The sequence below is a fragment of the Berghia stephanieae genome, chromosome 1, assembly GCF_034508935.2.
Source record: "Berghia stephanieae isolate SIO BIC M18660-M18661 chromosome 1, UCSD_Bste_1.3, whole genome shotgun sequence".
NCBI classification, from domain to species: domain Eukaryota; kingdom Metazoa; phylum Mollusca; class Gastropoda; order Nudibranchia; family Aeolidiidae; genus Berghia; species Berghia stephanieae.
In genome coordinates this window covers 12,445,527-12,466,445 of record NC_088360.1, presented here as the reverse complement: position 1 = coordinate 12,466,445, position 20,919 = coordinate 12,445,527, and the positions used below count along the sequence as shown (strand labels likewise).

At 36.2% G+C, this 20,919-nt stretch overlaps 2 protein-coding genes across 2 annotated transcripts in view; both read right to left on the bottom strand.

Annotated features, from left to right (window-relative positions):
- LOC144968147 (uncharacterized) overlaps window positions 1-7,315 on the bottom strand; it is a 13,358-nt gene extending 6,043 nt beyond the window's left edge. The window contains exons 1-2 of the mRNA XM_078906176.1: window positions 6,340-7,315; window positions 4,361-4,806 (exon numbers count right to left, since the gene is read on the bottom strand). Of these exons, the coding sequence (XP_078762302.1) occupies window positions 4,361-4,676 (316 nt within the window). The 5' untranslated portion in view covers window positions 4,677-4,806; window positions 6,340-7,315. The remainder of the gene's footprint in view (window positions 1-4,360; window positions 4,807-6,339) is intronic.
- A 4,114-nt stretch (window positions 7,316-11,429) lies between these two features.
- LOC144963327 (uncharacterized) lies at window positions 11,430-20,584 on the bottom strand. Its single transcript, XM_078897263.1, has 5 exons — window positions 20,466-20,584; window positions 18,355-18,565; window positions 17,717-17,811; window positions 14,250-14,410; window positions 11,430-13,349 (listed from the first exon to the last, which is right to left on the bottom strand). The coding sequence occupies exons 2-5, from the start codon at window positions 18,548-18,550 to the stop codon at window positions 12,764-12,766; spliced, it is 1,038 nt and encodes a 345-aa protein (XP_078753389.1). The 5' UTR covers window positions 18,551-18,565; window positions 20,466-20,584; the 3' UTR covers window positions 11,430-12,763.
- Window positions 20,585-20,919: the final 335 nt, after the last annotated feature.

Below are 20,919 nucleotides of genomic sequence, written 5' to 3'. Positions count from 1 at the left end.
TTGACAAATTAGGTTTATCTTCTCTAATTTTGGCCAGAAATTTTATTTTTCTACTTAATATACCCATTAATTAATATGGCCAACACTTTATCTAAAAAATTCTACTAACACATCGGAATAAGAGTCGGATAATTTTGTTGTTGTTGACAAACTGGGTATTTGGCCAGAAATTTATTGTACTTTAAAAAACTTGTGAAGTAATTACTTAAACCTCGACTCATGAAGAAGTTACTTAAACCATGACTTGTGGTGAAGTAGTTACGTAAACCTCGACGTGAAGAAGTTACTTAAACCTCTATTTGAAAAGAAGTTTCTTAAACCATGGCTTGTGGTCATCATCACAGCTTGTCGCTCCAACACCGGTCCCACTCAACAGCATCTGGGGAGCAGACTCTTAGATCATGATCAGTGCAGCTGGGTCCGTCCTGGCATTCTTTAAGGATGTGCTCCATCGTCAGCTCTGGGCATCCACATGTACACAAGCTGGTCTCGGCCAGCTCCCATTTTTTCATGAATCCAGCTGTTCCCCCAAGTTTTGCCCGTGTTCTGTTGAATGTTACCCATTTATTCCTGGGGAGCTCAGTTCCGTTAGGGAGTTCTTCTCTTGGATCTTCAACTGCATTCTTTGCGCGATTGTCCCACTCCCTCCATGAGGCAAGTCTGTAGACAGCTGCATGGTCAGAGTTGATGCTTTCTTCCCCATGAAGCTCCTTCTTGACTTCAGTCTACTTGTTGTTGGGTTGTGTTCATAGAGAGGGGTGCCTTGGGTCCATTTCCTGTTACTAATTATGGGCTTTAGAAGCAGTGGCTCTTCTATCAGCCAGCCAATGGGGTACTGGGACTAGAGTTGGTTTCAAGTTACCAGTAATGATCCGGCAGGTGTTACGTAGCTCAGGGTCAATCTTTTTGGCATGGCAGGATCTTGCCTAGACTGGTGAGGCGTATTCGGCTGATGAATAGCTGAGGGCTAGAGCAGTTTTCCTGACTGTTTTTGGATCTGCTCCCTGTGTAGTGTTTGCCAGTTTTCTTAGGATGCTGTTTCTTGTGTCCACCTTTGCTTTTGTTTTCTTTGTGTGCTGAGAAGCCAGTGTGCGGTCCAAGGTGACACCAAGGTACACGGGAAATGCGCTGTTCTCCAATATGTTCCAATGACACGAGATGCTCAGTTTCCCGTTGGCTTGACGGCTTTTTAAATGGAAGGCACACAATTGAGTTTTTACCGGGTTGGCATTTAGTGAGATCTTCAAATTATAGTACCCAGAGAGTGTCTTCAGGGAATCTGTTATTTTCTCCTCAATGGTCTTGAAATTAGAAACATGGAACGCAAGGCACAGATAATCAGCATATAGAAATCTCCGGATGTTCTCGAACTCAAGCTGGTCGTTCGTATAAACGTTGAAAAGGATATGTGCAAGTACCGATCCTTGAAGGAGTCCATTCTTTTGTGATCTCCATCTGCATTTCTTCCCATCCATTTCCACACAAAAGCGACGGTATGACATAAGAGATTTTATTATCGCGACTGCTTTTGTGTTACGAGTTACCCTTGTAACCTTTAGAAGTTTCATGTGGTTTACTGTCACATGCATCTTGTGGTATGGTATTTACTTAAACCCTGACTTGTGAAAAAAGTTACTTAAATCTCGACTTCTGTAGAAGTATCTTAAATCATGACTTTTGGAGAAGCTTCTTAAATCATGCCTTGTAAAGAAGCTTCTTAAACCAAGACTTGTAAAGAAGAAGTTGCTTAATTCATGAATTGTGAAGAAGTGGCTTTACATGCACTATCTAAATAGTAGACAGAGTACGTTTGACATCGGTTCCATTTCATTACCAGTCGCTAAGCTTTTAACAACACTATTTAGTTTTCTTCCGCCGAGCACTTTGCACATTTAATATATATACCACAGATCCCAATTCACATCGCTGTTACTGCTGTCTAATTAAAAACGGTTAGAGTTGATGTTTATTGAGCACTTACGGGGCAGCGTGGCTCAGCGGTACGGTCTTTGCTTCGTACCCGAAAGGTACCGAGTTCGATCACCCAACGCTGCTCTGTATGGCCCTGAGCAAGTCACCTCGCCATAGTTCAATTTGCGGCGCTGCACTGCGGCTGACGCCTGGGTTATTCCAGTTTTCCTTTGGAATAGACCTTATGGACAACTTTCCCCTGTGGGATGAATAAAGGAAATTTATTTTTAACGCCACCAACAAAAGGACCAATACACAATGTTTTTTATTATTATTGACACATTTCAGGTTTGAATAACTCGAGAGCTATGTAAGATTTCATCAAAGGTTTTTTTTTTTTGCCTCGTATGTAGAATTTATTCAAGTTTTGATTGATATAAGTTTTAACACTGGGTGCGTCCTTTGGTAGTTGAGTTATGACGTAATCAGTAGAAAAGAGTAATTTTGACATAAATCGCGATTTATTTTGTCTTTGTCCGACATGATTCTCGAAAGTTTATTTTAGTTAACAGGTCATCTTGGAACATTGTCTTGGCACTGTAAAATTCTATGACGTTACCTGAAGATAAACATAAGAGAAGCCTTTCGCTCTGTCACATTACTAATGCTGCAAAATACGTAAGACGAACTGGAGAGACGTTTGCAGCTTGTCCTTCAAAAGGGCGGTAGTAACGTGGGACTTTTAATCGGGCAATTGCGCAAACCCACAATCACAAGTAAGAAAAACTTTAATAGATTGGAATTAATATGTTGAAAACCAAATTGATGTCGTTGTAGCTGTTCTTGAGGTATTCAAACCTGAAATGTGTCAGTAATTAAAAACAAATACACTGTAAATTACGATTTATTTCAAAATTACCCTTTTCTACTCATGGTATCATAACTCGGCTACCAAAGGCCGCACAGTGTTACAACTGATATCAATCAAATATCAAATACATTCTACATCTATGGCATAAAACCCGTTTGATGAAATCTTATATTATAGCTTTGGAGTTATTCAAATCTGAAATGTGTCAATAATAAAACAAAAAAAAAAAAAAACACTGTAGATCCCAGGTGCAGTCCATTTTTTTCTGACCCCCACCCCCTTCTGTCCACCTAGCAGTGACGGGGTAGCTGGCCTTTATAGAATGGCGGAAAGTAATTTGCAATAGATCATTGTTCTATCTAAAGGGTGGCAAGCAATTGATGTTGTCCGTTTAACGCTGTAAAAACAGGATAACCCTCGGCTCAATTGATCTTAAGGCCTAAGAAGGACTACTAAATATTTTATACTCCCCCCCCCCCCCAACTTGTATGGGCCTGTCTATCCAGGAATGCACTGTCTTGACACGGTTAGTAGACTATTTAACTCTTTGAAAGGGAGATAGAATATATTTCAAATCATAATTATTCGTCTATTTCTTATCTCGGTGTAACATGATATACGCATCTATCCGTTATCACCAAGAAAGCAGTAACAACAAAACGATCTTGAAACCCGTACCTACTGCTCCTCTGCTGAGTACGATATGACGTCTTGTTGGAGATAACGCCAACTCGGACTGTAAAGGGATTTATAACTGAGATAAAAGTGAACTTGGCCTTTTTAAGAAAAATCCAATTTGTCATTAAGTCAACACTATAGATAGAATGCGCTTGGCCAAGGAGTTCACAACATTGCCATCCGGAAGTATAACGGACCAACACACAAACTCTGTGTAACCATGAACTTTTATAGTCTTGTTAATACAGTTAGTGAGAACAACTCACAAACGCGGATGGCATAAAACAATAACAAAGGGCTGAGTGACGTCATCTGCATACTATCTATAGAATTTCAATTTGCGACAAGCGGATACAAGATTCCATGAAATAGTTGGCGAAGAAGCACGGTGGAGGTAGCATGGAGAGGCGGTTGCTCATGGAAGTAGGTGGAGAAGACAGCCGAAGGAAGTGTCAAATGGCGAAGCTTCATTGATGGCCTGTGCTCCGACTGGAGTCAAGTCAAGTCAAGATACAAAATTATTTTTTCCCATTGTCATTAATACGTACAATATACGTGCCTCTTTCATTCTGTTATAGTTGGGTTAAAGTTTCTGACACCTCGACAGATAGTAATAAAGTTTAAGTGTAAAGAAAATGCGAGTCCTTGCTGGCCGATCAGATAATAAATGACGGTGTCATTATGCGTAATCTTGGGATAATTTTCCTTGTAATTGGGCAGGTTGTAAAATTATGCATCAAGATGATGGTGAGTTATAAAATTATATAGGGATGCTGTGAGCAAAATATGTATGAGTTATTTGCTATCCTGAGAATGTTAGGAGGGATTTGAAATGAATCACTACACTCTTAAATCGTATAACTATTCAACTAAATGAAGAAATAAATACAATTGACCTACCTCCCTCTTTATCACAAACATGTTCCGTTGACTTATGACCTCCTAAGTCCCCTGTCACTTCTTTGCAGTTAATGTATAAGCCAACCTTGGAGGTTACTTCAAATGTAAAGATTTGTTTTTCGAACACACTTAACTGACTTTTCGGTACCAAGGCAAAAACTTCAACTGGACGAATTGTTTTTAAGACTGTGCCGTTCATGGGCAGTTTGAATTCTGCTAATAACCAGCGCTGTGGGACGAAACCTGCAAGAAGCATTGCCATGGCGGCCACAGTGGTCAGTAAGACGACCGTTGATTCAATACCAGCTGCCGACATGGTTCTACAAACCGTGATGAAAATTTATTTGAAGTTTATGAAGTTTTGTAGATATTTCTCAAAGTTGGTAGACGGGGATAACAGCAACAATGATTATCCTCTGTATACTCTTGAAATATCTAGTTTTGGTCTGAAAAATAAAGATGAAAGAACAATGATTGACCTATATCTATTCTCTTAAAATTTTTAATCTTATTCTGAAAGACAGAGTTGAAATTGGGTATAATCTGCTGAAATAATATGTCCTCTTCCATAATATCACAGTTTAAGTAATCTGAAGCAGAAATAGGCTGAGAAAATGTGTTCGTCACTTCTTGGAGGGAATGTCATTTTGAGGCGCACCTCTCTAGAAATAATCTTTAACCTGATACAATACCTGATTCTTGTCAGATCAACCGATTTCTCAGTTTAAGCGTGAATTAGATTATTTTTATTGCAACATTTTGGAAAGATAACATTTTTAATGAGCGTAATCTGTCAGCCCATTTTTGGGATGAAGAAAACCAACTCAATATTGTAACACTTAGCGTAAGCCGGATAAATAATACTGCAAAACAAAACCAACGTGGACATGATTCAAATCCATAGAAACTGAATATTCTATGTGTTCAAGAAACAAAACCGAAAAGATTTGGAGTAATCTTACATGACACGGTGTGGAGCATTACGGCAATGGGTGTATTGTTGATAGATAATATATATATATATATATATATATATATATAATATATATATATATATATATATATATATATATATATTGTTTATATGTTAGCACTTCAAATGTGACCCGGCGCGGCATTCTGGTATTATATTGGATTGTGAAGTCTCAGGTTTGAGAGCTTTGTCAAGATGAGGGTCCTTTAAATTGATTAATATTTGAAGGACGATTTCTATGGCCAAATGTTTTAACACATGTTTTTTTTTCAGACTGCGGCAGTTAACTGAAATCTGAAATTTAACAAACGGAATTCACTCTTTCCAAAGAAGGCATTTGTTTAAAATAACATTTAATAATTTAGCTAAAAACTGAATTTTATGTGCCAGTTACAATCTCGATAAAATGCAGTTTTGAGATTAGACAAAATTGTCAATGAAAAAAACCCAAAAAACATTTTAAAAAAACAAACAAAAAAAAAACAACAAAAAACAAAAAAACAAAAACAACAAAACATCAAAATAAAAACAAAAAAACCCCAGCAAAACACGTTGTAGCACTTTTTAATCAAAATAAAACAAAACATGAAGCAAAAATGTCAATCAAACAAACAAACAAAAATATTGAGCTTCTATATAGCGCAATATCCACCAAACGTGCTCAAAGTGACTTACAAAGGGCACATGACCATCAGCAACGCGTAACATATAGAACAATACATGGCGCCTGTTGGGGATAGTACAATTTTTTTCCGACAAAAATAAAACATTGTTAAAGGCCAGGTACTCATTTTACACGTTGCATAAGGTGAGAGAATGTGAGTAAAGAGCTTTTTCCAAGGACTCAACTATGCGCAGAATAAGGCTCGAACTCATGCCTATCCAATCCAAAAGCGAATGTCCTACCACAAGACCGCATGGCCGCACAATTGGTTAAAGTTCTCAACTCAATTGAAAACCAAACCAAACCACGTTGTAGAATATTATTTTAATCTAAGACACTCACCTGTTTCTAGTCAAATGTCTGTCGTTTTCTGAATCAATTAACACACGCCCGCTGTACAATCGCTTGCAGTGTTTATCTCACTACCCAATCGAAAACAAGTAGTAGATACCTCTCCCAAATGGCATGATAAAACACGTGGTTGAACGAGAAGATTTAAAAAAAAAGTTGATTAAAAAGTACACATTACCAAAAATAACCAGTTTTGTCATCTAATCTGATATACTCTGAAAAAACCCCCAACCAAATCAAAACACGTATTAAACATTTTGACTAGAAATATATTGATCGATTAACATTTTAAATGACCCTCATCTTGCCAAAAACCATCAAGCCTGGGACTTCTGCACTTCACGGAAGTCCTAAGTTTGAGAGTTTTTGTCAAGATGAGGGTGATTTTAATCGATTGGTAATTAAAGGACGAGTTTTCTGGCCAAAATTTTTAATATGTGTTTACAAAAAAAAAATAAATCTGGTCAATAATTTTATCTTATCGACAAGGTGGCGGCAGCTATAAATTTGTTTCCAAGATAAAGTTTAATCTTTATATTTTTCGTTTAATCTATAAAAATGGTCCTCTTTCCCTCCCCTCCCCCTCCCCCCCCCCCTCTCTCTCTCTCTCTCTTTCTTTCTTTCTTCTCTAAACTCTATTTATTTTATATATCTCCGTAATATAATAATGTGTATTTACTATGATAAAATGCGTCCCACCGCCCCAAATCGGTATTAAATCGGAGTGGTTTAGAGTCATAGCAAGCAATTGCTGAGGTCCGTTATTGATATTGATATTTGATATTGACTACCACTTCTCTGTTGGCCTAAAACAAGCAACAAAGAGTTGAGTGACGCTAGCTTCATTCATTCTATAATTGTCATGTAATATATTTTCTCTTGTCTGGTTAGCAAATCAGCATTGCACATGTTCCTAGTTTGTTACAGACCGTGTTCATTAACCAATGTCATGTGTAATATTATGATTATTTCTTTTGTGTGTGTGGCCTGTTATAAGTACAGAATGCAGTCGATCTTTTCATTGGTCAAAACAAAATCAGTCGACATGTTATCTTTTGTTGTTGGTGTACTTGTCCCACTTCCTAAGCTCCTCGTGAGGCAACGTTTTCGACACGCCAATTTTGCTTAGTTCCATATATCAATACTAATTTTGCCGTAGTCCAAAATTATATATTAAAAAAAAAAAGAAAAAAATTGAGCCTTTAAATTACACATCTTTAAATATCGACCAATTAAACTGGCTTTCATCTTGCCACAAACTAAAATAAAAATTGAGAGTTTTTGTTAAGATGAGAGTCATTTTCACCGATCAATAATTAAACGACGAGATTTCTGGCTAAAATTTAAATAAATGTTTTTTTTTTCCAGAGTAGGTCCGGCAATATTATACAGTTTTAACGCAGTCAGCAACATTGTGAAAAAACAACAAAAAGCAAATTGTCAACCTGAAAAGATATATTTCAAATATCGATTGATAAAGATAACCTACAACTAGTGAAGATGTATCAAACATCAGGTTTGTAACATATTGAGAATATATGGGTAGCTTCAATAGACAGATATCCATGACGTCGGAGCTTTGAGACTCTTTAACAATATATGAGTAGCTTCAATCAATAGATGTCTTTGAAACCTCGGTTTTGAGACTTTTGGACAACATACGGGTAGCTTCAATCGATTTATACAAAAGGACCCTCCGTTTTGAGACTTTTTGACAATATTAACCTCAATTGATTGATATCAATGAAGTCTCAACTTTCATTGGTTTCGACAATATTTGAGAAACGTGAGCGGAGCAGACTCTTGATAATAACAAGAAATGACGTGAGTAGGAATGTGCCAGAAAACAATAGAGAATAAAAACTTCGTGGCGCCGATGTGGGCTCGGACCCGCGGCCTTTCTGGTACAACTCCGCCTGGCCGGGGAGAACGTAGCTCAACTGTCTGAACTATTCACCGCTCTGGCCGGGTAGAGCGTGGCTCTACTGTCTGAGCTATCCACACGCGGAGTTGTCGTACCAGTAAGGTTGCGGGTTCGAGCCCATATCGCCGCCGCGAAATTTTATTCTCTATTGTCTTCTGACACTTTCCTCCTCACTTCATTTCTTGACAATATTTGTGTAGCTTCAATCGATCGATACCAAAGAAGTCTCATCTTTGAGTATTTTTGATTTATTGGGAGTAATTTTAATTTTGATTTTACAAGTTTTCTGGCCAAAATGGGAAAAATGTTTCTCCGTGTACAACAGCAGTGCTGAGCATACTCAAGTCACCATCTTGAATTGGCTGACAAAGCGGATCACCATTGATGTCGAAATCCACCTTGTTCAAGTTATCAAGGTACCCTACTTACATCAAACATTAACTACCATCCGCCTCAAACTGTTTTAAGTCGGAATAAAACAGGTGCCAGAATGAAAATTTAAAGCCAAAATACACGTCATGAGATATGAGGAATTCACGTTTTTGCAGTTTTCGGAACTAAAAGAATCATCATCTTCAAGTAACAGCCCAAGTTTAATATTTTTGACAATAACAATATTTCAGTTTTCAGCATCTGGTCCACTCTGACATAGTACGTTTTTGAGGCAGACAACTAACACCTCAACAATCTGTACTTCGCAGGGATAGTTCAAGGTCTCTTCTTCTTCTTCTTCTTCTTCTTCTTCTTCTTCTTCTTCTTCTTCTTCTTCTTCTTCTTCTTCTTTTTCTTCTTCTTCTTCTTCTTCTTCTTCTTCTTCTTCTTCTTCTTCTTCTTCTTCTTCTTCTTCTTCTTCTTCTTCTTCTTCTTCTTCTTCACACCCCCCTCCCCTCAAATTGTCTTTATGTTAGGATATCTAGGTGAAGGAACGCCGTTGTCTTCCTCAACTCAAGGGCCCATGCAGCTTAGTCTATTCAATACACCCGTAGCTGATCTAAATGTTCCTCCCATGAAGGGAAAACTCTGCGCCTCGTGGCTGAATAGCCTCAGCAACCAAAAAAAGAGCATAATATTATTCCACTTTTCCTTATTCTCATTCGTCAAATTTATGTCCAATTTTTGTTACTGGCAATTGCAATTATTTGAATGCTATTCCTCAAATTTTTCTCTCAAATGGATAGCTTCGTAATACGGAAATGTGTAGAAATTCTACTGAAACATAAGGAATCGTCATAATTATTACTTATTTAAACCAGATCATCAATCTTTTCTCTATATTCATATTTAAATATTACAAGATAAACCAAAAGGGTGAGATGGCCGAGTGGTTAAACTAATGCAATGCCACCCTGGAGATCGGGATTCGAGATTCGCTGTTAGGATCGCAATTATTTTCCTTGAGCAAGATACCCATCCCTGTTTGCTCACTGTGTTGGGACTGACGCTTGGATTTTGTCGTAGACATTATGGAGAAGATAACCAAGGTGATATATAAAGTGACTTTTTTCTTTTATATCTCAAACACATTCCCTCTATACGGCAGGCGGATTTTTAAAATGTCTTTAGATTCAAGTATTCAGTTCTGATGATGCAATGGCTTTCTTATCCCATTTTAAAATGAATCTTATCTAGATTCTTTGGATTCCAACATGTGTTAAAATGTTTGAATGAAAATACAACTGATAACGACACGGAAGGAAACACACACACACACACACACACACACAGACACACACACACAATATATATAATATATATATATATATATATATATATCCCTCCTATCTCTCACCTTATTTGTACATCTCTCCATTTCAGTGGAAAGATACGTTGGACAACAGTGTTATAGTTTGTAGTTTAAAACAATGGAGAAATCTACTATGGCGACGTGCACTTATTTGCAGGTCTTATGACACAAACTGTTATGGGTTCGTTTTTGTAATGAAAGTAAATAATATGTGCACGTTTCCCTCGGACCAAGTCACCTCACTATCACTGCTCTATTGATGAGTATGACCAGTATTGACCAGGCCTATACTGTTGCACACTAACAAAATGTCTTTTTCTATATTTTGGCCAATATCTATAGTTCAGATGTCGATTAATTAAGATGAATTTCAAGTTGCCAAATAAATGTTTAAACCAAAGATTAAGTTGAGGTTAGTTATATTCATCAATATTTAAAGTAAACGTTTTCTGGCCAAATTATTAAAAGCGTTTTATCAACGTATTCATGCACAGATAAAAAAAGATTATTTTTTAAAGAGCGGCTATGTTGTGTTGTGATATGACACAAGCCTTCGGATGAGACGGTCCTGAGTTCCGAGTTCCGCTCTGAACAGCGAGTAAAAAAAAAAATAAAAATAAAAATTGAGCATTTATATAGCGCAATATCCACTTAACGTGCTCAATGCGCTTTACAAGGGGTCCCTGGTCAACAGCAACATTTAACATGTAGGACGAGACATGACGCCTGTTAGGCGATATTACAATTTTTCGGACAAAGACAACGCTGTTAACGGCCAGGTACTCATTTTACACCTGAGTAAGGTGAGAGAATGTGAGTAAAGAGTCTTTTCCAAGGACTCAACTATGCACCGAGCAGGCTCGAACCCAGGACCTTCCGATCCGAAAGCGAGTGTCATACCACTAGACCACATAGCCGAGTAGTAGTTGATTCCTTGGAAAAGGCTCTTAACTACGATTCTATCATCGTACTCAGGTGTAAAATGAGTACCTGGCCGTCTCTGTTGGAAAATAAAATTGTAATGTCGCCTAACAGGCGTCAAGTCTCGTCCTGCATGTTAAGTGTTGTTGTTGGCTAGGGACCCACTGTAAAGGGCTTTGGGTACGTTTCGTGGATATTGTGTTATTATAAATGCTATCGGTTATTATTAGCGTTCATAGCGATATGTTCATGACTATACTCGTGCCCTGTCTTCATTTAATTCATTAAGTTTTCAGCTAGAAACAAAACACAAGATAATCTACAAAGTATATGGAGGCTGTTACAATCTGTAGGATGTTTGCATTGAAAAAGTCGGGCACGCCCTATCTTTATTGTATCGATTGGTCAAAATGACATTTGTAAATTTAAAAAAACCTCTCAAATCTGGGACTTCGGTGAAATACTAAAATAATAAACAAAACTAATATGAACACAGTTATATATACTTATTTATTAGTATTTATATAGTGATACAGAAAAGAGACAATCATTTTAACATCTAATGATATGGGATCAATCGTCTAAAACCTCATGCTCTACTCTAAAATTTAAGTTAAACCTTTTTATGAGAAAAGAAAGTCCTCTGAAAAGCGAGTTTCGTTTTAAAAAAACCTTAACTTTTTAAATAATGATTATTTTGACTTTAAACTCGAATCCATTTTGTTTTTCCCCCGATATGATACGAGGTTGACGTGTATGTTCACAATATCACATCGCATTAAAGAAATTGGCATACTCCATGATTTCCCAAACAATAGAAAAAGATACTTGGGAATAAAAACGCAAGTTTAAAATGTCAGTTTAAAAATATATTTTGGCCATTTCAAATACAAAATAATTCTTGTAAAAATAGGCAACCATGCAACGAGGCAGGATAGACATAAAGGACACCATTTGAACCTACGGTTTTGTTTAAAATATTCAATGGCGTCAATTAACCGGTTAACTGCCGTACTCGTGAAGAACAAGTATTTAAACACTGGCCAGAAAACTCGTTCTTCAAATATCGATCGATTTAAATGACCCTCATCTTGACAAAAATGATCAAACCTGGGATTCATAGCTTAACTGCTAGTTCGTCAATAAACTTAAGTGGTGCTTGTGTGTTGACCTCATGACCTCAAGAAGCCAACAGAGGGACTCAAGACAGGTAATGCGTTTAATACCACAATTTTTTTGAGTGGTGGATAGCGTCGACCACAGAGCGTCCCTCTCGTGTCCAGGCGGAGGTGCGGGCTCAACTACCATTACCAAAGTTTTTATTCACTATTGTCTTCTGGCACTTATCATTTCACTTCATTTCTTGGTGTGCCAGCGCCACTCACTTTCTGTATAAATAATTTGTTCGAGAAGTGGACAAGATTGAATAGGATCCATGGAGCTACTTTTTTAAAATGTCGGAATAAGCTAGAGGAAGAAAATTGAGTTTAGACACGATATGATTATAATTTGGAAAATTTTATATAAATTCAAGTTAAAGGGACAAAGCTCATTCGTCTCAATTGAGACTTTTAATTTGACCGAACTTTTATAAGTTTAAGCTTAAAATTGAATTTTAAGCATCCGGTTAAGTCCGACACAATCTGTTTTAAGACGAGAGTAGTGGTAGACACTGTTATGGCCATTTCCTCCTTCCATTGTCAAGGATAGATGAATCATACATAGAATACAAGGGAACATAATTATAATTTATACAATGTTTCTAAAGGATAGGTTATATACAAAATAAACAAAAATAGTTAAACATTTTCCCTACAACCTTGACCTTACGACTTCCCAATCAAACTGTATTTAATTTCTGGAATTTTGCTAAAGTTCTGTTTGGTTTGAGGAACCAACGGTTTGTTTCTGTTATAAATAGATACAGCCAGTTTGGTGAGCATACCGGTCACGGTAGAAGCCAATATGGCCAACTTTAGCGTAGCAGACGTTCCAGCATCATTCCAGCTGCCTTTCATCATACTGAAGACCGACATACCCATGGTGATATATGGGGCTAGGACAGATCTTGTATACGGCTCCAAAACACTCATATCTAATGCCGTGAAGATCAACATGAAAACAGCCATTGCTCCTAGACTTATAGAAGAAATGAGTTCTTGTATGAATGGCCTGGAGAAAGCAGCTGATGAGATGACGGTCAAATCAATGACAAGAGCAATAATGGCCTGCGTTATTTGCATTGCGAGAACATTTAGGACGCCGGATCGCAGGGAGACTAGGTCAAATCCTCTTTTATCTGCAACAAGCTGTGGTTGGTAGAAGGCAAGACGAGCGGAGGCAATTCCAAAAGCTGGGACGAGACTTAAAATGGACAGCGCCAATAATAAGCCTGATTCTGGTAAGAGAACTCTGCAGAATAAGAAAGAACAGAAATAGACGTCATTATGAATGTCTTTCAGTAAAGAATGAGTAAGAACCTTCCGAAAGAGAACAAAACTAAAAAGAAATAGATTATGTATGCCATTCAACAAAGGAAAAACAACCTTCCGCAAAAAGAAAAATAATAAAGAAACATAATGTACGTCATTATGAAAAAAAGGTAACAACCATCTATAAGATATGAAACTAAAAAGAAACAAATATCTCTCAAATAAGGGAATCTTTATTTTCTGTGGAATTGTTGCAAATTATTTTTCTTTGAGCTTTGTTTGGCCTCCTAAATGCTCCAATAATTGTTTTGTTGAAACACAAAATGGTCAAAATGGTGATTTTCTATCTTGTTTAAAGAGTCATCTTTTTTTGGGACTGGTAATAGAATAATTGACTCTCGTCAGCTGCAGTAGAGGTCAGCAGAAGTAGCTTACATTAAACTATTTTTTTGTAAGAACGGTATGAGAAATTAATAGTCTATTTGGCTATTGAAGGGAAAACCCAAAACTCCCACACCATTTGTCAATTAAAATAGCCATTACAATCAACACCCTAATTATCCCTCACTATTAATCAAACGAAAACGGTGCTCAATATATCAATAATTACAACAATACATTATATATATATATATATATATATATATATATATATATATAATATTTATATATATATATATATATATATATATATATATATATATAATAGAGAGAGAGAGAGAGAGAGGGGGGGGGGAGGAGGAGAGAGCTCTCGCAATAATGAGATCTAAAAACAAAAAACAAAACAAAACAAAAACAAAACAAAAAAAAACAAAAAAAAAATAAAAAAAAAAAAATAAAAAAAAAACAACAACAAAAGAAAAAACAACAAAAACCTTACTTATCAAAGATGAAGTTCCATACAATGTTGAGTGACGTTGACATGTTCCACAAAATGAAAAACATGGAATTCAAGATGGTAGGGTTGGAAAGACGAGGACCCTGGATTGTTCTACGACACAACGACAACAATGAGTAACCCACGATACCAACTTGACCAACCTTTAGGATGAGAGGGTTTTTTTTTTTTGGGGGGGGGGGGGTTAACATTTTTTAGAAATAGCATGCTTGGGTTTGATGGTCTAATGTTAACATTGGAAAAAAGTACTTTGCAATAGAGAGTTTAGAGAATTGCAAGCTACCATCACTATTACATTCACATCACAGAGCTTGGAGGAGATTATGTATCTGGTGGCCGTAAATGAATTTTTAAACTTTAATTACTCACCTTGCAATCTTAGTGGTTAAAACAACAACAACAACAGCAACAACAAAATAAAGAAATTCCCATATCCAAACCACGACAAATTAAATCACTTAACATTAGATAATCGTATTGAGTAATGTACAATCATGAAAATCGCATCTTCAAATAAAAAAAATACTAAACACGGAACGTTCCGAGCTCAAGACCATTCTTCAGACAATAATAAAAACAAATAAAATAGCAGTTCTCCACGTCACATCTAGTTAGACTGTGAATATCGCTTTACATCCTGCTACGTGGTCTTGCGGTGAGACACTCGCCTTTGGATCAGAAGGTCCTGGGTTCGAGTCTGGCTCTGCTGAGCGGCGCATAGTTGGGTCCTTGGAAAAGGCTCTTTATTTACATTCTCTCATCGTATTCAGGTGTAAAATGAGTACCTGGCCGTTAACAGTGTTGTTCCTTTCGAAAAAAGTGTAATATCGTCTTACAGGCGTAATGTCTCATCCTTGATGTTAAATATTGATGTTGGCGAGCGACCCCTTGTGAAGCGCATTGAGTACGTTTAATGGATTTTGCGCTACATAGAAAATCTCAAGTTCAAAGCTCAAATATAAGACTTTCAAAAAAAGATACAAAAATACTAAAACAAAAGCTATCATTAACGAAGTTCTCGAAGTTAAATCCAGATAGACTGTATTTTGTATTGCAATCTTTTTAGGCGCTATTGGATCCAGCAGCATGATTCATAATGAAAGAATTCAAAGTTTAATGAGTTGACAGTCATTATCAGGGGTCTTATCCTAAATAGCAAATCACTGATAGTCTAGTGATCTATAACATTTTGATATAAACCGTACATGATGATTAATACCGTGAACTAATTATAACTAATTATATATATATATATATATTATATATATATATATATATATATATATATATATATATATATATATACTAGTAAAAAGCCCACAATTTCGCGGGGAAAGAACTATTTTCATTCGATATTTCCAGAATCATTTCTTGATTAGTTTGATTACGATTAGATGCACATTTTAATCGATGTGCTTGTCGTCGCTGCCATGCTTTATTCGGCATGATTTTAGTTTATCAGTCAGTAGATATCAATATCAATAAGTCGCAAGTCTTTACCACGCTTTACTTGGGAGTGCTTTGCACTACCTTCAATACTTCACAAATTAAAATGGCGGCCGAGAATCAAAACAATGGTCAAATTAGGAAATTTTAAACTTTCACAAATCTATCAAGGTTTGTTCTAGAGTTTTTAAAACGCTTTTATATGATGACAAATTGAATAAATAAACGCCTGACAAAAGATCAACGGTGAAAATACAAATTGAATGAATACTGGGATGTAGGAGCTTTCGGATTGTCTCCCCTTTACTTATGTGAGGTCAAATGAAAATCTGAAGCGGACGCGAAAAATATCAAGTCCCCGAATCTGTCTACATTTGGTTTGTTCGGGCTAGAAGCTAGACAGAACCAATTGACAGTTTGCCGAAACGTTTAACTAAATATTTCCCAGGGCAATAATTATCACATCGATGGCATAAAAACGACAGTAATATCAGCAGTAATATTAGTTGATGTTGTTAATCGGTGAAACTTGTTTAAAATTTCTGTAAATCCGAATACCGTCATGTGATCAAGTGAATTATATCACTATGAATGCCACAATTTGCTGAAAATGCCAATCTGACAGTTCGTAGCAAATACACACACAACCCCCCCCCCCCCGCCCTCCCCCCCCCCCTTGCTCAGGAATTTCTCTACTTGATGGACACGCCCCCCCTTTTTTTTTCTTCCACGCATCCACATTCCAAAACACACACGCACACACATAAACATACACGCAATGAGAACACACTACTACATAACAACACTGATCACTGCTAAATCAACACACCGGAAGTAAGGACTCCACTGGACAAATAGAGTTGAGGGTGTGTCCATGAGATGTTAGTGTCTTCGGTAAATTTTTTATGATATCTGTTTGACTTAACAAACTTTCAAACTGACTTTAAATTATAAAAGGAAATCAAGTTATCTGTTTATCTATCTGTAAAAAATACATTTCTATTTTCAAATCTTTCAGTAGAGGTGTGCGCCGTATCAATTTTTTTATTGACTCAAATAAGCACAATGTTCTCCACAATGCTATATTTTTATAAGAAAGGATATATATATATATATATATATATATATATATATATATATATATATATATATATATATATAATACATATATATATATATATATATATATATATATATATATATATATATATATATATATGAGTAGGTAACTTTCAAAATGTACAAAACGTACATTTTCATCATTCAAAGAAAAGAGCAGTTTTTGATCATTTTTTAGTGACTTCAAATATTCTCTGGTGATTCTATGGAGTCCAAAAGATAGTTCGAGACTGTCAACTCATTTTCTATCGGGATGTGATTTAGGACGTTTTGAAAGTCATACTCACACACACACACACATACAGACACACACTCACACATACATATGCTATTTGTAACTTACTGTCTGAAAACTGTGTTATGTAACTCAGATGTTAATAAGCATTTAATTTATGGAAAGAAATACGGAACTTAGATAAAATTTATGTTTCATGAAGGATAATGAATATCATTTCTTAATATAACAGACATTAAACTTTAAAATTCCTGGCAATTTTGACTTTAAAACCACATTTGAACAGCTGATTCAGCCCAAATTGATATCATTTAGACGCGATGGGTCAAATTTGCAGATTTTCATGATCACCTCCCTTTAGATGGGGTCCCGTAGCTCAGTTGGTAGAGCACTTGCTTCACAATCAATAGGGACCGAGATCGATCCCGGGTGCAGTCGAGATTTTTTTCTGACCACCATGTCCATCCAGCTGTGATTGGAAAGCTGGATCTGTTAGATCTGACGGAAAGTACTTTGCGATAAACCAGCGTCCTATCCAAAAGGGTAGCAAGCAATTGCTATTGTCGTTTCATGCAATAGAAACCGGAATAAACTCCGGCTCCATGGGCCTTATGGCTCTGAAGGACTACTTCCGTTAGATGTCACCTACCTGACAGATGGGTACCATGGAGAAGAACAGATCACCGGGCGAAATGCTCACTCGGAATATGTTGTACACTTTGACCATTCCGTTGTTGAAAAAGCCTGCAGATGGAACAAGACGGTGTGTTTTGATAATTGAATTATAATGACAATTCCTCAGTGTTCTAACTAATTTAAATGGCGAAAAAAAGAACATTAGAGATAAAGAATTGTCACAATTAATTTATATTAAATCCTCACTTTATTTGAATTCCCATAAAAATAATATAATCTCCTGACAGAAATTTTGTTCAAAATTTTTGGGGGTCAAAATAAGTTTGAGAATAAAAAAAGTGATGCGATTTTTTTTCTGACAAATAAATCAATACATCAATATCGAACTTTAAGATCGATTATTACGACCATGCTTACTTTTAACTTTTAAAAGGTTAATTAACAACTTTTGCGAGATTCTCAGTATCAAAACGTTGTGAACATGAACATGCAATGTGTGCATATCTTTTATTTTAGACCTTCGCCAGTATCTCACCTTATTGACAAGGTCTTCGAGTTTTTCAACTCAACAGCAATCCTATAAAAACCGCTCTTAATGACCCATATCCACTAGGTACCATCTAGTTAAGACTGCCTTAGTCATTTCCTTACCAAAACTAAAGCGTGGAAAGAAAGACACAAAGCAGACAGCACTCTGGGCAGCGACAAGTCCTGCAGAGATCATCACCATCGCCATCAGTGTCTGACTGGGTCGCTCAGACATCCCATCACCAGATTCGACTAGGGTATTCTCTTTCTGTGTTTGTTTGAGACCGGGATATAGTTTTGCAGGTCCATTGTCTCTCATAATGATAGCACCAAACTAATCCAGAAAAAAAGGCAAAAACATACAAGGTTCTGAAAAAAAATATTTTCAAAATTCTGGCCAAGAAACTTGTCTTTCAAATATCGATTGATTAAAATGAGGCTTATCAACAATGCAGTGCTCTGATAAAAAAATGGCCACAAAATTCGTCCTAACAATATCGATCAATTAAAACGCCCCCGTATTTAAAACAAAAACAAAAACAATAAACAAAAAACAAAAAACAAAAAAACAAACAACAAAAAACAAAACAAAACAAAAACAAAAAAACCCCCAAAAACCCCAAACAAACAAAAACAAACAAAAGCAAAAAAAAAAAAAAACAAAATACAAAAACAAAAAACAAAAACAGGAACAACTAAAAAGAAAACAAACAAACAAACAAACAAAGAAAATAACAAGACAAAAATGCTCTCAAATCTGGGAGGTTTGAATTCCCAGGTGTTGAGAGTCTTTTTTTTGTCTAGCCAACATTTTTAGAATGTATTTTTGCTTAGAGTGCGGCAGATCATGAATACGTTTGTTTTGGAAAGATAAATAACTCAAAACTTACTGATGAGCGGATGTCGTAATCGCTCAAAAGCAGTAATAGTAAAAATAAAACAATCCCCCCCCCAACCCCTCCCGTATTTTGTTAGAATGTCACCAATAGCCAACAAAGTAGAATGTTATCACTTCAACATTAAGATTTCATATCTTAAAAGTTATGGGAAACTGATCTCCTGTTATTATCATTAGATAAATACGGGTATATAGAAACGACATAGACTGATTTGTGATACTGGATGTGAATAATAGAATAATTCATTATCAACATTGAAATGCAGGGGTAGTTGGTATACAACTAGTTAATGAGAAAATGTTGGATTGTCAAGCCAATGGGGTCGAGTTTGATTCCATTGTAGAGTTTTGCCTAGAAAAATGGTCTTTTGAAAATGAACTAATTTCCCAAGCTTACATCTGCATCATATTTGTTCAATGTAATATCTTGAAAACTACTTTTTTGCTCATTGACAAATCCGCCCATAATTGAAGAAAAGTCTCGTGATTCCAATGGAATATAAAATGGACTTGACTCCGGTGTTAAGTTGGGCTCTCTTTTTCCATATTTCTCAGTAGCGCTAAAGATAGGTAGCTAGGATGATTTGGTCTGAGGCAAGATTTCCATTGTTCTCGTCAATTCCAGAGAAGATGAGTAGAGTTGGGGGCTGGGTACCTTTTTTGCCGATCATAAAATGAGTATATTTTACGCTCCACATTGCGCCTAAAAACGGTGCTCACTAGACCTCATGATGCACATCTTGAAAACTAAGCTGCTAAAAGCAAACATTATTGAACAATATTGAATCGGTAGAAATCCATGTAATATCCAGATAGATGGAGATTGAGCCCGGGATATTCGTTGCTATGCATTTTGTTCTTTTTTTTTTTTAAAGGCAATTTTATTCATTGTTGTTCTGTTTTCAAAACATTTTTTTTCTAGCTAAGTTCCAGCTAAGGGGGCAGCGTGGCTCAGCGGCACAGTCTTTGCTTCGTACCCAAAAGGTACCGAGTTCGACTACCCGCCTCGTTGTGTGGCCATGAGCACGTCACCTCGCAATAGCTCACTTTGCGACGCTGCACTGCGGCTGACGCCTGCGTTGTTCTTTTGGAATAGACTCTAAAGACAAATTTCCCCTTTATTTGTGAATAAATGGAATTTGATTTATTTATTAATTATTGTTACTCTCTCTTTTTCTCCAAGTTAATAAATGCAAAGAAATTTACACCAAAAGCCAGCAAATAAAAAATCAAAACAAAAAAAAACTAATGTCTATACATCATATATACGTTTTCTTTTTACAAGTACTTGATTGCACAATTATGTTTAAACCAGAGCAAAACACAAAATACTTACTCAAGAAAATACCAACAGAGCAGCAGAAAATATAGTTAGGTACTTCAATGTCAATATTCGAGATTTGATATGATACCGATTCCCGTTGAAACATGTAAGTAAATATCAGAACACAATAAAATCACCAACAGGAAGAAATTAATAAAAACACAATGGTTTATGAAATAACACGGTCTTCAAACCCATATGACACTTTTGAGGATCACCCGAGGGTAAAATGAAGATGGACTGTCCAGTAATTACATCTGTATTCACAGCTATGTTCTGTTTAGTACTGATTGTGTATTTGCAATCATTGAACAATAGGCGATTGGCTGCTACTATGGGAGTGAAACAATGGGCGTAACTCAGGCGTGAAGTGGTGATTTATGTATGTATTGTGTTTGTATTGTAACAATGCAATTTGGCTAAAATGTATGGTTTATGTTATTATGACATAAATACAGGTTGTCCA